The 17220-nt window shown below is 38.9% G+C and overlaps 1 protein-coding gene across 1 annotated transcript; it reads right to left on the bottom strand.

Moving 5' to 3' along the window:
* Positions 1-12951: 12951 nt before the first annotated feature.
* Positions 12952-15581, bottom strand: LOC127810209 (DEAD-box ATP-dependent RNA helicase 21). Its single transcript, XM_052349549.1, has one exon. The coding sequence runs from the start codon at positions 15391-15393 to the stop codon at positions 13228-13230; it is 2166 nt and encodes a 721-aa protein (XP_052205509.1). The 5' UTR covers positions 15394-15581; the 3' UTR covers positions 12952-13227.
* Positions 15582-17220: the final 1639 nt, after the last annotated feature.

Below are 17220 nucleotides of genomic sequence, written 5' to 3'. Positions count from 1 at the left end.
AAGTCTGGGAGCTCTCCCCTTGTTCCAAGCCAAACCCCCTCCCCCCCCACCCACACATATATATATGACAGCCCTATCGTTGTTCTAGTTGAACCCACACATATATCCATATATATATATATATATACTTAATCGATTAGCTTCCTTCAAATACCCTGGTTCCAACCAACCCATTGACCCACTTTCATATACACTCTTATATATATATATATATATATAATCATCCCTTGTATCGGTTGTCCCTGTTCTAGCCAACCCAACCATTTATATAAACACATGCATATATACTTCCATGCGTGGCAGTGTAGCTGCATACTTGAAGTCTTCTCTCTCTCTCTCTTAATCGCTGCTATCATCAAAGGAATCCCTTATTTTTATCAGCCCCACAATTCAGTTAGCCTCATTCATGCACACCATTTGATTTTAACAGCCCTTAAAAATGTATCCAACCCACTTGTATATATATACGCGCATCGATAAAGAGAGAAAGTGAGGGCATTAAACCCAAGAGAAATATGATATCAGCTTATATGATGTTCTAAGATAAAATAATTCACTCTCATAATCATTTTTGTAAAGGGGAATTTTTTATACAGAAGCATTTTTCTTGTTTTTCTTTAATTATATTTATTTATATATATACCTACCTATATATATACATAAGCATAGTACGCATGCCCATATAAACTATTGCAGTGCATTTATATATACATATTCATAGCCCATTTGAATGCCTCTGCTTTGCACCTCATCCTTACCCACATATTCATATATATATAATTATAATAGAAAATATCTTATATGGGTCCTAAATTTTAATACCTCAAAGTATATGTATAAATATATATATATACATATATATATATATGAATACTTGTTAAGCACCCAACAAATTGTAAATCTTATTAATTGATTTAATAAATTCTTGAATAAATTACTATAATGTGTACATTCTTGATATGAGTGAAAAGCTACCCAATATTGTGGGATGAGCATAAATTATTTGTATAAGCATGGCAATAATTTATGATATCTATATATATATGTACAAATAAATGCATGATATGTTCCATACACATTCAGTATGTGCATGTTATGGTACTTTGTATTATTTATTTTTGCGCACCTATTATTTTGCGCAAAGAAAAAATAATATCCTAGAGCACCTGCCACAGGACGAGATGGCCATAGCCCGATAAGTTGGCTCCATATTGAATGTGAGTTTTTATGCTCTTGATGCACTTTGACATATGTTGTTTGATAGCTTGCGAGCTTACGAGATTTGATTCTAACACTTAATTTTATACGCACATTTGCATAGTAGTATATGGTGGTATGATACGTTTAACTTGGGATTGATCAAATCATAAAACACAAATCTTATATAAAATTGTCGAGTTCTTGATTGCTCTTTTTGGTGTCACCATATTCTTGATTCATGTTCATTATTCATTGTTCCTAGAACTTGCTGAGCCTTGTGGCTCACTTGATCTTCTTTGCCATTTCAAGTAAAGGGAATGCCGTTATTGGGGGCGAGTCTAGTGAGACTAAGGTCAAGGGATAGTGGTGTACGGAGACACGTCCTAACTTGAAGATCCTGTTTAGCATTTTGGTGAAGCTTGAGATGAAATGATTTTTAATTTGTTAGTTAAAAATAGATCCTCTTAATTATTTTGTATGACTTTCGAGCCCCAAACTCATGAGATATTGAGAGTGTAACTGAATCGTAATTTAGTTTTCGCTGCTAGTAATGAATTGAATTGTTTGTTTTATTATGGTTTGTTCTATATCATCTCTGTGATGACCTCCTTTTGAATATCCTATGCTAACGGGAATATTTGAAAGTGGGCCCTTACAAGAGCATTTTTTATTGGTAGGTTTTTAGTTATTAAAAGCTTAGCATGTTAATATCTTTATTTTTAAGTTGTATTTGAAATGCTAATGTGTTATTACATTATACTAGAGTAACTCTTTACTAAAAAATTTAAATGAATAGTGAACAAAAACAACCTGGGTTTGAAAAGATGTATTTGGGTACCCCTTTAAATGTTGTACCCGAGAGGTTAGAAAGAGTAAGGAGGAACCTTGAATAAATGAGGATTGTTTTCTACCATTCCTTGATCTCAAGTAGGGTATTGTCAGAATTGAATTCTGAAAAGGGAAATTCTCTAGAAACGGAGAAGAACTTGGGGGAAAATGAGAGAAACAAAGAGCGAGAGATAGAATTGAGGGGGAATGGAAATGAGAGAAATTGGCGAGAGAGATAGGTGTATTGATAATTCTCAAAAGATCATAAGGGAGTGGTATCAATGTGCTTTTTATACTGATCCAGCTCCCCTAAAAGGGCCAAAGGCCACTTTCCCAATTACATGATAGTTTGAATTTAAAGGCATTTTGAGAATTAAGCCTATTACCTAACAAACATTCCTATTTATTTCTACCAGATTTGGCTAATTACAATTCAACCCTTAATTACAATGCCTTTTGGTAACAATTCCCTTCCCCTTCAACAACTTCTTGTTAGCAAGAAGTTCATAGTCAGCTAACTGCCATAGGGAATTGCTTGAGTAGGCTAGGAAGGTATTCCCATGTGCTATTCTCTGGATGGAGATTAAACCACCTAACCAAGACCTGCATCAAGGAGCTCCTTGTCAGTATATGATCCTCCTGTCTAGGACAACCACGGGTTCTGAAGCCTCTGTAGGATCTGGTAATAGGGTTGGTAGAGTTGTACTCTACCACATTGGCTCTTGCTGACTTCTTCAACATTGAGACATGGAACACAGGGTGTATTTGAGAATCAGGGGGTAGTTGGAGCTTATAAGCCACCTTCCTTATTTTTGCTAGTATAGGATAGGGGCCAAAGTACTCTGGGCTAAGCTTGGAGTGTTGGCCATGAGCCAAGGCTATCAGATGAGCTTGTCTAAGCTTGAGATAAACCTTGTCTCCTACCCCAAACTCTCTGTCACTTCGCCTTCTGTTAGCAAATTGCTTAGTCTTATTTTGAGCATTTATCAGCTCCTTCTGCAATACCCGGAGCACCTGTTGCCTCTGCTGCAAGTAAGAATCCATCGTATCCACTATAATATTTCCCGCCATTGTAGGAAGTAAATGAGGCTTGTACCCATACAAGGCCTCAAAGGGGGTCATCTTAATAGCACTATGGTGGAAAGAATTATACCACCATTGAGCTAAGGATAGCCAGCGATGCCATCCTTTAGGATGTAGGAAGCATAAACATCTCAAATAGGTCTCCAAGCACTAAACAATTCGGGGTGATAGGCTGAGGACATATGCAATTTAGCTTCCAAACTCCGAAACAATTTCTCTTCAAAAGATGTTGGTAAAAATCTTGTCTCTATCAGAAATTATTGATTGTGGAATCCCATGTAGTTGGACCACTCTGTCTAGGAAAAAGTGGGCCACCTCTTGTGCTATGAATAGGTGAGTTAGGCCAATAAAATGGGAGAATTTAGTGAATCTGTCCACCACTACCATAATACAATCCCTACGTTCTGACTTTGGCAACCCCTCCACAAAGTCCATTGAAATATTAATCCAAGCTTGAGTGGGAAATAAGAGTGGCTAGAGTAGCCCAAGTGATGCTAGCGTCTCATACTTGCACATCATGCAAGTGTTACACTTCATTACATACTCAGCTACAAACTTCTTTAATTTAGCCCAAAAGAACAGCTGCTTGACTCGCTGGTAAGTGTTTTGTACTCTTGAATGGGCCTCGAGTGGGGATCCATGTAGTGTCTCCAAGATCTTGTCCTTTAGTTCCTTCGAGTTCCCCACTATTAACCTACCTTGAAATCTCAACACCCTACTCTTTAGTGTGAACCCTGGTCTGTTGTTTGGTGCTAACACCAATTGCTCCAATATTTTCTTTGCCCATTCATCACCATCATAGTTAGCAGAAACTTCCTAGTGCCAATCAAGAACGACTGTTGTAATAGATGCCACTGACCCCTCTTCTATGCACCCAGATAAGGCATCTGGTACCTTATTTTCCCTTCCCTTTCTATATTAAATCACATAGTCTAGCCCCATTAGTCGTGCCACCCATTTCTTCTGAATGTGAGTGTGTAACCTTTATTGTAAGAGAAATTTTAAACTTTCATGATCTGTCTTTATAATGAATTACCCCCCCTCCAAGTAACGTCTCTATTTCTCAACTACAATTAGGATTGCTAAAAGCTCTTTGTCATATACGCTTAATCCTTGGTGCCTTGGACTTAGAACCTGGCTAATGAAAGCCGAGGGCCTTCCCTCATGTGATAAGATTGCCCATACCCCTGTGTTGCTTGCATCAGTCTCAAGGGTGAAGGGTTTAGAAAAATCAGGCAGCCCTAATGTGGGTACTTCACTCATAGCTCTTTTTAGTTGCACAAAAGCTTCCTCAACTTCCTCATTCCAAGAGAACCCATCCTTCTTCAACAAATTGGTCAAGGGTTTGCTTATTGCTCCATAGCTCTTCACAAACTGCTTGTAGTACTTAGTTAAGCCCAAGAATCCCCTTAAGGCCTTCACATTCTTAAGCCTTGGTCGAGCCAACATGGCTACCACTTTTTTAGGGTCAGTACTCACCCCTGCCCGAGATATCACATGGCCTAGGTGCTCCACTTGTGGCTGAGCAAAGGCACACTTAGATTTCTTAATAAACAATTGATTAAATCTAAGGACCTTTAGGGTAGTCTTTAGGTGGTCAATGTATTGCTGAAATGAAGGGCTATACATAATGATATCATCGAAAAAAACCAATAAGAATTTGTGAAGGTAAGGTTAAAAGATGTGGTTCCTTAGAGCTTGAAATGTGGCTGGATCATCAAGGGCATTACCAAGAACTCATAATACCCTTGATGAGTAGTGAATGCAGTATTAGGGATGTCATCAGGGTTCATACATATTTGATGGTACCCTTATCGTAGATCTAGCTTGGTGAAGACCACTGCATTCTTTAATTCATCTAATAGGTCTTCAATTATCGGAATTAAGAGTGTTCACAGTGTAGTTTAGCTAGTCTAAGCCCTTTTTCAATACATTAAACCATATGTGCGATTTTTTTATTATTCCAAATCGTGCGATCTGATTTGGTTTTTATAAACCATACCAGATCGCACTGCAAAATACGGTGCAATTTCCACGATTTGTCCGAGTGAGCTTCTTATTGGGCTTGGTAGATTAATAAATTAGGCCTAAATCTTTTTTGGTTAATCATTTTAACATATTTTGAGTTTTTTACTTCAAAATTAACTTTTTTACAAGGGAAAAAAAAAAAAAAAAGAGAAACTATACGAGTAAATAGGTTAAACAAACTACAACTTAATCAAAAATCAAATTGCAAATTTAAATATATTTCCAAAACATGCCATAACTTTTAAAGTCCAAACACCAAACATAATCAACTTCCTACTAATTACTAAAATCCAAACACCAAGCATAACCAATTAACGTCATGGATTTTTATTATTTTTTTAGAGTTTTATTTTTTTAATTTTCATATTGATAGACTAGTTGGGCGATTCAGTTAAAAACTAAAATTACTTTTATCAAATCGCAAACCACATGGTTTATGAGTTTTTCAAACCATCTCTAAATGTTCCTTTAAAAAAGTTGCGCGATACGGTGCAATTGGTTTTCACAGTTTAATAATTTTCTTAAACAACCCTAATCGAAATAGGAAATTTGTTTTTCACTGTATAGGTGTTGAGCTGGTGACAGTGAACTAAAACGCGGCTTAGGCGACCGCCAAGGCGTTAGGCGGACACTGGCTGCCGCGATTGTGGCCAAATCGGCCTCCTTAGGCACCGGCTCGGCTAACCGGTACCGGGCGGCCGCCTAGCCACGTGAACTACCTGGCCGATTATGACCTAATTGGCCACATAGGCCGCGTGAATCAATTTATTATAAATTTATTAGGGTTTTTGTTTCCCCTTACCCGTTACCCCTTCTCTCTCGTCGATTTCCCCTTCTCTCTCGCACACACCGTCACCGACTGTCTATTGTAGAGTCGTCGTCATCGTCGCCTCTCTCGTGCTCGCACACCGCCAACGTTTCTTGCAGTTGCAGAGTCGCCGTCACCGTTTTCCATTCCTGTTAACCTTCTCGTCGCACGCCGCCACCGCTCGTCGTGAACGGTGGACTCGCCACCAACCTTCATTCCACTCTGGTTGTCTTTTGTAGTTTCATCTTCCTCACTCCTCACCCTCCGCCTCCAGTAAGCAGTAACGCTGCTGCTTGCTGTTGCCTCTTTTATTTTTATTTTTTTGTTATTTAATTTATTATTTATGTTAATATTTGATTATTTGTTATTCACTTAATTGAATATTTATTAATGTTTTAAAATTTTTAATATTTGTAACTTGCAAGCAAGCAACAAACAAAGCCAACAAGTAACATGCAGCAAGCTGCCTTTGTTGCTGCTTGTTGTTGCAGTGGTGCTGATTGTTGTTGTTGTTGACTCCTTGGCTTTGTTTGTTAGCTAGTTATCTATTTTAATTCAATCATTCAATGTCAATTTACTCAGGAAAAAAAATAAGAAAAAAGAAAGTCATGTCAAATGGAATTGGGAGTATGAAAGCATCGTCCGATGCCACCTCAGTTTAAGAACTCAAATGATGTCGGATGGAAGTATGAAATGTTAATTAATCCAAAGAATATGGATAAAATTAAATGCAAATTGTGTGATAAATTTATGTCTGGAGGAGTTTACAGAGTCAAAGAACACATCGGCCACATTTTCGAAAATGTTTCTGCGTGTCCAAAATCTTCTCCAGATGATAAAGCTAAATGCAAGAACGTTATTGTCGAGGCAAAGAGTAAGAAGAAGAATAAGAAGTAGGAGGAAGATTTGATGAGATCCTCTATTAATATTTCTGAAAAGGGGAAAAGAGTGGATGATGAAGATGAATTGGAAGAGTTAGGGAGCAAAAAAATGCCTCGTACTCTTGGCCCTATAGATAAGTTTGCAAGCTCCATTAGTCTTGAAATTTGTTTGAATTCGAGAATGACGCAAAAGCAACAAAATATTAGTGAAGCACTGTTTAAAGAGATAACACAGACTGTACAGGGATATTGTGCTAGATGGGTGTACGAAGTTGGTATACCTTTCAATGCTATTGATCATGATAGTTTCAAATTGTTTGTTGAGGTGGTTGGTCAATTTAAACCGAGTTTCAAACCTCCTAGTCAATACCAGTTGAGGGAGGAACCGTTATTAAAGGAAGAAGTTAACATAATGAAAGAGTTACTAAAGAAGCATGAAGAAGAGTAGGCACAAAATGAGTGCTCTATTATGACAGATGCTTGGACAAACAGAAAAAAAATGAGCATCATGAACTTATGTGTTAATTCTAACAATGGGTACTGCTTTTCTTTCTTTAAAATAATCATTAGACGAAGCACATATAAGTGAACTCATATTTGAGTATGTGGACAAGTGCATTAAGCAAATTGGACCACAAAATATCGTCCAAGTAGTAACCGACAATGCTGCCAACAATATGGGAGCGGCAAAATTATTGAAGCTGAAAAGGCCAAATATCTTTTGATCATGTGCTACTCACACCATCAATTTGATGCTTGAAAGTATTGGAAAAATGTCAAGATATAAGAAAGTCATTGATCAGGCAAAAAGTTTGACAATCTTCATTTATACACACCATAAGACCTTGTCTTTAATGAGGTCATTTACGAAGAAGAGGGATATAGTGAAACCGAGAGTCACTAGATTTGCATATTATTTCCTTACTTTGCAAAGTTTGATCAAGAAAAATGCCCAATTGAGGACAATGTTTACCAAATCTGAATGAAAGGAGTGTAAATGGTCAAAGACTGTTAAAGGGAAAGCAGCATGTGCTACTGTGATGAGCATTGCTTTCTGGAATGGTGTAAATTTATGCCTTAAAGTTTTTGCACCTTTAGTGAAGGTGTTTCGAATTGTTAATGCAGATAGAAAACCTTTTATGGGCTTTTTATAGAGAGAGATTAAGTAGGCAAAGGAAGATATTAAGGAGACTTTAAGTAATCTTGAGAAAAACTATCAGACTGTTATAGAGATTATTGAAGATTATTGAAGCAAGGGTGAAAGATAGGCTAGATAGTTCATTGCATTTGGCGGCTTACCTTTTGAATCCCTACTACCTTTTTAAGAATAAGAATATATATCTTGATAATGAAGTGATAGATGGGCTTTTTAATTGTGTGGAAATGTTTTATCATGATGATGATCATTTTGAATTGTAAGGTCATGTAATAAATGTTGAGTTGCCAAAGTATACTCATAAAGAGGGAGCTTTTGGAAAAGTATGAGTAACTCAAGGGTGTGCAAAAAATTATGACAATTATAGTCCAGGTATAAAGTTCCTTTAATCATTTTCTTAGTTCCTAATGTGTATTAGTGAATAAATTTGTTTACTTTATACTTGTTAACTTATGTAGTTACATGATGGATGACTTATGAAAATCAAACTCCAAACTTGCAACGAATGGCTACAAGGATCCTCTCTTTAACCAGTAGTTCATTCGGTTGTGAAAAAAATTGAAGCTTTTTTGAAAGGGTTAGTGCATATTTTAAAATATTTTTAATATTTTAATTTCATTATCCATATAAAAGTATGAACAATATTTCTTTAATATCAATTACTTATCTATCATTTAAATTGATATTACTTTTATTTTATTTATGTAGATACATATGAAGAAAAGAAAAAAACTGAATGTGCATCGATTAAACAATCTTGTTTATGTCCAATTTAATGCAAAACTGATGAATAAGCAAAGAGGGAGAAGGAAAGAAATGTTGATGTGCTACTTGCTAGTGATGCTAGCAATACACAAGGATGGATTGTTGAATGAGGAGATGATGAAGAAATTAAGCCTGGTATAGGACTTACTTGGGAAGTGGTTGATGAAGTATCAAAAGCATACGAGATGCTTCAACCTCGAAGAAGTTCTAGGATGAGAGAGTTTCATGAAGATGATTTCCAATCAGAAGAAGAAGAAGATGAGCAAGAGCTCAATGAATTTGATTTTGAGTCTGATGAAGATCATGTGTTGGAAGAATAAGGAGAAGAAGAAGTCCAATTAAATAGTTAGATACTTAGATTCTTCAAGTATGGTTTATGTTGCATTATTGTTGCTTTTGTCTTATTGAACCTAGAACTGATCTACAACAATTTGTTTTCTCATGCTTAATTCTATATTTCACTTGTCATTCAATTATTGTTGTATTATTGGTTTATGTTACATTATTAATACTTTTCAACTTTGATTTAATTGAAAATAACATCAAATTACATCACAAAGTTAAAAAACAAAAAAAAATAGCAATTTTCCTCAGCCCCGCCTAGGCACCCTAGGCTCTAGGCCCTAGCCTGGTGCCTGACTAGTGCCTAGTGCCTTTTAGAACACTGGCTCGCAGTAATCAATGTAAAAATGTCAGCTCCCATCTTTCTTTTTAACTAGGAGTATAAGGGAAGCATAAGGGCGTTGACTCGATCTAATGATTGATCGTGTCAACATATCTTGAATTAATTTTTCAATCTCGACTTTTTGTTTTGGGGGTATCTATATGCCCTTATGTTAATGGGTTCAATATTGGGGTTGTTCAAATAGGTTTCTAAATTCAAGCAAAAGCTTATTAAGGGAATCTAACTCATGTACCTTTCAATGTTGTTTGTCTAGTAGGTGCACCCCATTCCCTTCAAGCTCCAGCTTCTCTTTCTCATGTTCCATAGCATGGATGGAAAAAAGTTAGGCCACTTGAGTCCATTTGGACTTAAGGATCTTTTTGAGCTTCCTTTCAGTGATCATTTTACACACCCTAGAGACTCCTAAGAGAGTCATTTCCCGGCCTTCTTTCTCAAATGTGACTCCCATTTTGTAGAAATCAAAACTTATAAGACTAGCCCCCCTTAATCCAATCCACCCAAAACAATGTCACAGCCCCCCAATTTCAACAATCTTAGGTTTGCTTCAAAAGTCTCCCCATGCATCTACCAACAAAACCCCACATAAGAAGACTTGCACATCACCTTGTGACCATTAGCTACAATCACAGACAAGGGTTGGGTGCTTGTTAGTTCACACTTCAATTTCTTTGCAGTCCCTTCATCTAGGAAGCTATGCGTGCTTTTGCTATCTATCAACACCATTAACCTGCTATCTTGCACCTTTCCCTCCATTCAAATAATCCTACTGTTGGTAAGACCCCTAAGTGCGTGGAGTGAGATCTCCACATTCTCCTCTCCATCTCCTTCCATCGATAAATTCACCCCTTCATCATTGTCTTTTCCCTTTTCTTCTCCTTCCAGTAGTAGAAGCTACCTCCAGCATTGATGCCCCGATGTGTATCGATCTTCACAATAGTAACACAAGCCTAACTGCCTCCTCTACTTAGCCAACTTCCTATTATTAATTAGTACTGGAACAATTGCAGTGGATGGACTGACTCCCCTGCCACCCTGATTTTTCCTTCATCCATCACTTCCTACACTCCTTCCCCGCAGTTGGAGTGTCCCTGAATTCATGCTCTTTCATTTGCCACCTATATTTTTTCATCAATGGCTCAATTGTCAACTCTTGTAGCCGTGTACATTCCACGATCTACTTGATGATTTTGGGTTGTTGCATCTTAATAGTAGAACTCAACTCCTCATTTAATCCGCTCACAAAGCTAGAAACAAAGTAGTCCTATGTTAGATGCAGATTCAATATCAACATCAATGATTTGAGCTCCTCAAATTTCAATTGGTAGGACTACACTAATCCTTCTTAACTTAGCTTATTGAAGTTCTCTACTACGTCCATCATATTCTTATCCCTAAATCGTTCACAGATTTCATCCACAAACTCAGCCCATCGGCATCCCTCCTTAGCACCAATCCACCCTTGAAACCATGCGTCTCCTGCATCGCTCAAGTAAGCAGCAACAATAGTCATTCTCTATTGTTCAAGCACCTGATAAAAACCAAACATCCTTTCACATCTACCCACCCACCATTGAGGATTCACCCTATCAAACATGGGATCTCCAATTTCAGAAACGGAAACCCAGGTTGATGAGGAGCAACCTGAGTTCCATGTCTCCTCTCCATTGTGTTCTCACCTATTACCATCAAATTCGGCTCAAATTTCAAGGCATCCTCTGCTCAATTTGCCGGGATGTGTCCCGATAAGATTGGTTTAGATTTCTCTCTAGGAGGGAATTTTAGAGAGAGTTTTACCGGTTATTGACTCGTGAACATCCTTACAAACATCTGCATCTGCTCCTTCAATTGGTTATGCTACTCCCGGCTTTCTTTCCTCTAACGATCCATGGCTCCTTCAATCCATCTCTCTACCATTGTCTCCATGTAAGTCTCCATACTTCCCATTCGAATTTGCATGTTGGTCACTGCTGTCGTGACCTATTGTAATTGCACCTCCATCTACTTCATGCAGGTGCCATTAGCCATGGTGAATTTCGAAATTGATCGCCTCCAAGAATCGTGCTCTGATATCAGAATGTCAAAATCAAATTCTAACAAGGGGAATTCTCCAAAAAAGGAGAACTTAAGGGGAAAATGAGAGAAACAAAGAGAGAGAGAGAATTGAAAAGGAATGGAAATAAGAGAAATTGGTGAGAAAGAGAGAAAAATGTAATGATAATTCTCAAAAGATGATCGGGGAGTGGTATCAGTGTATTTTTAATACTAATCCAGCTCCCCCAAAGGCCGAATAGTTTGAATTTTTAAATTTTTTTGAAAATTAGGCCTAACAAACATTCCCTCTTATTTCTAACAGATTTGGCTAATTACAATTCAACCTGATTACAATGCCTTCCCGTGACAGGTATTTATATATGAGTACATCTAATATCTTTCTAAAGTACAAGAATACATGATAAATGAAATTAAAAGAATTTGATTTTTCTGATAGAATTATCTAAGTTATTTGTAATCTCCTTCTTTCTTGATGCTTTATCTTCTCATCTCTTATCTCTTTTAACTTAAAACTTTATCCCCAACAAGCTGATCACAAACTAAGCCTTATTCTTTATCTCTTTATCTCCTTTTAACTTTGAAATACCCTAACAACCCTACTTAATTTGCGGCCATCAAGGTTTCATCTTCCTGATTTTTCCAACAAATAGTTTAGACCATAATTCGTAAGGCCCGACCTAGAAACGGACCTGTTGAGCTAAGAATCCAAGCAAACAGAACCGAAGAGATCTAAAAGTACGGCTTTGGCCTGATATTAAACTGAACCTGTACAACAGCGAACTGTAACAAATTAGTATGGTTTGATTCATCCAAGATCAGCTAGATTCTGCATTCTAAAAACACACGCACTGAACCTATCAAGATTAGTTCAGTTCCGAGTCCAGCACAGACCTAAGTTCTAACCCTTGCAAACTGCTAGCTCATACATATCCAGGCGTTTGTCTATTTCTTTTTACTTGTCTCCATACATACAACGCAAGCTGTTATCTTCTAATATGTTTTACTTATAAAAAAAAAACAAATAAACCACTTAGGCACCTTCCCTTTTGCCAATTTTTAGCACCTTCAAGTTAAAGTCGCAACAATCCTTCGAAATTGTCATGAACCACAGTTGTCCAGACGAGCGTTAAGTCCGTCCTTCATATAACTCCAAGTCAGCAAGATTGATTTCCATTCCTTCCAAGAAGGTTGAGTTATATCCAACATCTCCCCTTCAACAATATATCAATGCCAAAACGAAAAAAAGGAGAGGGAACGAAAACCATAAAAAGGAAATAGAAAGAAAACACAACCACCAGACTCACTCTTAGTAAATTTCAAAGTATTACCACATTATAAAAGCATTTTCTAACTTCACAGAGGAATTTTGGATGTAACGTGTCATGTAGAATGTAGTAAGTTGCAGCATATAAAAATATCTTAAAGCTAAAAGTACCTGAAAATTAACCCTTCAAATGAAGGTGCATGAGTCAGCAAATATAGACTTGAATTGTACAGTAAGGAAAAGTCCAGACAGAAATTACAGCTAAACCCTTAACTAATACAATTTGAAAGACCCCCCCAGTTGACAGTTACTAATGATATGGCGGAGTGACAAAATAGATCAAAATCACACTGTCAAGACTATATTTAACATTTCGAACTCATAACCAAATACTTCAAATCAGATTGAGATCCTTGTCTGTAGCAGCAATCAAAATCTTTATCTCCTAACTATAATATCGCAAAGTTCACCAATGCTTCAATGAGCAAACACTGTATCATTCCGCCTAGGTGGTCTGTCAGGAATGCTTCCTGGCTTGAATTTTGAAGCCTCGTGTCTAGCCAATTCAGGAGGCACAGGACTATTACTCTGAATAAGCATCTGCTTGAGATCGTAGAAGACATCTGTGTCATGTAAAGTCAAGAATGTTGTCGCAATACCTGATTTTCCTGCACGACCAGTTCTTCCAATGCGATGAGTGTACATTTCAATATTCCCAGGCATATCATAATTGATTACATGGGCCACGTCAGGAATATCAATCCCACGTCCTGCTACATCTGTTGCAACCAATACATTGTATCTCTTAGTCCTGAAACCTTCAAGACTAATTTCTCTCTGCTCCTGTGACTTCCCACCATGCAAAGTAGTTACTCTATACCCAGATTTATCCAAAGCTTTGGCAAGGAAATCAGCAGACTTCTTGGTGTTTATAAACACAATAGCTGTCTTATCTCCAAGTTCATCAAGCTGTTTCTGCAACCTATACAACTTCTCTGACTCCTTCATCATGATCACGTGCTGGCTGATCAAGTCAGTTGTCTTTCCAGCAGTACCAATTGTGACAACCACCGGGTTTCTCAGGTACTTTCTAGCAAGTCGCTCTACAGCTGGAGGCATTGTAGCACTGAACATATAAGTTGTCCTGTAAATCTTTTTGTCATCAAGCTCTTCATCTTCGTTCTCCGGTTTCAAATTGCTTGAAGGCATTGCATCCAAGACACCCACAACTTGAGGCTCAAAACCCATATCTATCATGCGATCAGCCTCATCAAGGACGACATAATTGCACTGATTCAGAACAGCATAACGCCTTTCTAAGCAGTCAATAAGTCTTCCAGGTGTGGCAATCACTACCTCACACCCCTGCCTAATCCTGAACCCTTGCTCTTCGATTGATTGCCCACCAACAATTGAAACTACTTTGATCCCCAAATAATGGGCAAACTTGACTGTCTCATCCTCAATCTGCTGTGCAAGTTCTCGAGTGGGAGCCAAAACCACAGCATAAGGCCCTTCCGCCTCATTCTCTTCGCTAATAGGAGGGAGCCTAGTTATATAAGTCAACATGGGAAGAACAAAGGCAGCAGTCTTACCAGAACCAGTCTCAGCAACACCAATGACATCGCGCTGTTGCAGACCGAGTGGAATAGCAGCCATCTGAATTGGTGATGGAGTTTTGTAGCCTGCCCTCTCCACAGCCTTCAACAGCTCAGTACTCAACCTACTCTCAACCCAGCTCCTCATAGGCCGAGGAATCTTGGATCCCTTGTAGGATATGTTGAAATCTTCTCTGAAAATCCTCCAATCTCTCTCAGTCATCTCTTCGAGCTTCTTCTCGGACCAGTGGCGATCGACCCTCATGTCGAAAGTGTCGTACAAATCAGCGGCCTCTTCCTTGAGTCTCTGGGCGGCTGCCTCTTCAGGCTTCTCCTCAATGCCATCCTTCTTGCGAATTTCCTCTCTGAGATCCTTCTCATTCTTTGCTGCGAGCTTCTTTTGCTCACGGCGATCCATGCCAGCGCGAAAGCCCCGGCCAAATAGCAAGCGAGCCTCGTGAGGATTTTGGTAGAGGGAATTCATGTCGCGGGAAGTGTCCTCGGTGTTTTCCCAGTCAAAAGAGAACCGAAACTTCTCGCTCGGCTTGATGACCCGTTTCTTAGGTTTTTTGCCGCCCAGGTACTGCTCTTTGATGGCGTCAAGCTCTTTCTCTCGCTCCCGCTCCGCTAGCTTCTCCAATCGGGCTCTCTCCCGAGCCTTTTGTTCCTCCTCGCGCTCCCGCTCACGGTTACGCCGCTCGGAATCGCGTTCCCGATCTCGATCCCGGTCGCGATCACGGTCACGGTCACGATCATAATGGCGGTCGCGGGAGGAACGGTAGTGCTGGCGGCCGGTCGAAGAGTCATGGGGCAGCAGATCGGAAGAAGAGGAGGCTTTGGAATCGGAGGAAGGGCGGTTAGGGTTATGGAGGAGTAGTAGTTGTTCGGCACGGCGCTTCTGCTCGGCGATTTCTTCCTCGCGACGTTGGATGGCTAGCTGCTCCCTCTGAGCTTTGGTAAGGAACACCGGTTTCTTCACATCGTTGGTTGCTGCGACGGCAGCGGCGCCGCCGCTTCCTCCGGCTTCACCTAGGGTTTTGCTCATGCCGTTTTCTGAGCGTAGAGACAAAGAGCGTTCTGAGAGGCGGCGACCGTGTGATGTCGAGTAAAAGGATGGTTTGCTCCTCCAGAAATCTCCGACTGTAGGGTTTGGATGCGCTGTTCGCAGCTACTGATACATGGTCGAGGATTGGGGGTGAACCTAGAGATGGGAAATGGCGGGCCGGGCCGAATTTGGCCCGCGAGGGAGAAGGGCCAGACCGATAAATGAAAATTAGGCCTGACACGGCCACGTGGCCCTTAATAAATGTCCCAAATGGGCTGGGATTGGCCGTGGGCCTGCCTAGCAGGGCCAGCCCGTGGACCTGGATGTCTGGACCTGTCCGTGAGAGTCATTTATTTTTAATTTTTTAAATATAATTTTTAAATATTTTTTTTATTTTTTTCTTAAATGTAACTAATAATTTTTAAAATATGTTTATAAGTAAACAATATTTACTTATAATTTTTATATTTGTAAAATTATGTTTACAAATATTACAGTAAAATTATGTTTACAAATATTATAGTAAACATTATAATAAAAGTAAACATAATTTTACAAACATAATTTTTTAAATATTTTTTTTATTTTTTGGTGGGTCGGGCCGGGCCAGTTGGTAGGCCGGCCCATGGGTCATTTTGGTGGGCCGGACCGCAAGCCATATATCACTGGCCTGACACGACCCTCATTTTGTTAGGCGGGCCGATCCGGCCCATCTGCTACAGTACTAGGCCGGGCTGTGAGGTGAGCCGGCCCATTTGTCATCTCTAGGTGAACCAGATGTGAAATTTATTTTTAGAGCAAATTGCAATAAATGATCCTCATATTTGCCTTAAATTACAAAGACTTCGTTTACCTTATGAAAAATAAAAATAATAGTAATATAATAGAATGATAGTAAAGTATTTTAAATGTGATTTGAAGTATTATTTGAATTTATTACGGAAACAAATAGAGATTGAATGGGTTAATGTGATTTAATGTGAATAATTTGGAACAAATAAAGATTCAATGATGTTTAATGACACTATAATTAATAGTAAGCAATAGTAGAGATTTACAATTGAGAGTGGCTCGTAACTATAATGATTAATAGTTAAGGCAGTAAAAAAATGTTCGAGACCGATGAAGTTACAATAAGATTAAAAAATAAAAAAAAATAGTAGTAAAAGATTAGTGAATTGGTCACATAATGGTCATTAGAGATTTTTAAGTATTTTAAAAAAATAAAGATAAGAAAGATAAAAAATAGAGATATAAATTAAAAAAAAAGGAACAAAGTTAAAAAATGAAAAATTTTAATGATTTGGTAAGGTAGTCATAGATGATAGACCTATAAAGGGTATAAAGTGATCAATAAAAGTTAATAAGTACTGGGTGAAAGTGAAGGCAATAATTTCAGAGGGAAATGAACAACTGCAAGCGCACACAAAAAAAGGAAAATGTTAGAAAGCCTAATGGACTTATCGACGGATTTATTGAAAGGGTGTAAAAAGATAATTTTGCTCCCACGCCCTGCTCTCTCCCTCCCCCTCCCATGGATTTCTTGCTCTGCGCGTCTCCCATGTCATGACCCCCACCACGCCTCTCCGCTGCGTCTCGCTGCAGTTGCCTGGCCTCGTCTCCGTCGCTTCTCTACCATTGCCGCCTCGCCTTGCCTCGCCGACAGACGTTGCATCGACTGTCGGCGAGGCGAGGCAAGACAGTGATGGTAGAGAGGCGAGGCCAAGCAACGACAATGAGACGCAGCGGAGAGGCGAGGCGACGGCCATGGCAGGGAAAATGCGCAGAGTAGGGGAGGGGGGCAGTGGCCCGCTTTGTAAATTTGCA

This window comes from Diospyros lotus, chromosome 9 (genome assembly GCF_014633365.1).
Source record: "Diospyros lotus cultivar Yz01 chromosome 9, ASM1463336v1, whole genome shotgun sequence".
Classification (NCBI taxonomy): domain Eukaryota; kingdom Viridiplantae; phylum Streptophyta; class Magnoliopsida; order Ericales; family Ebenaceae; genus Diospyros; species Diospyros lotus.
This window is presented reverse-complemented; position numbering and strand designations above follow the sequence as displayed.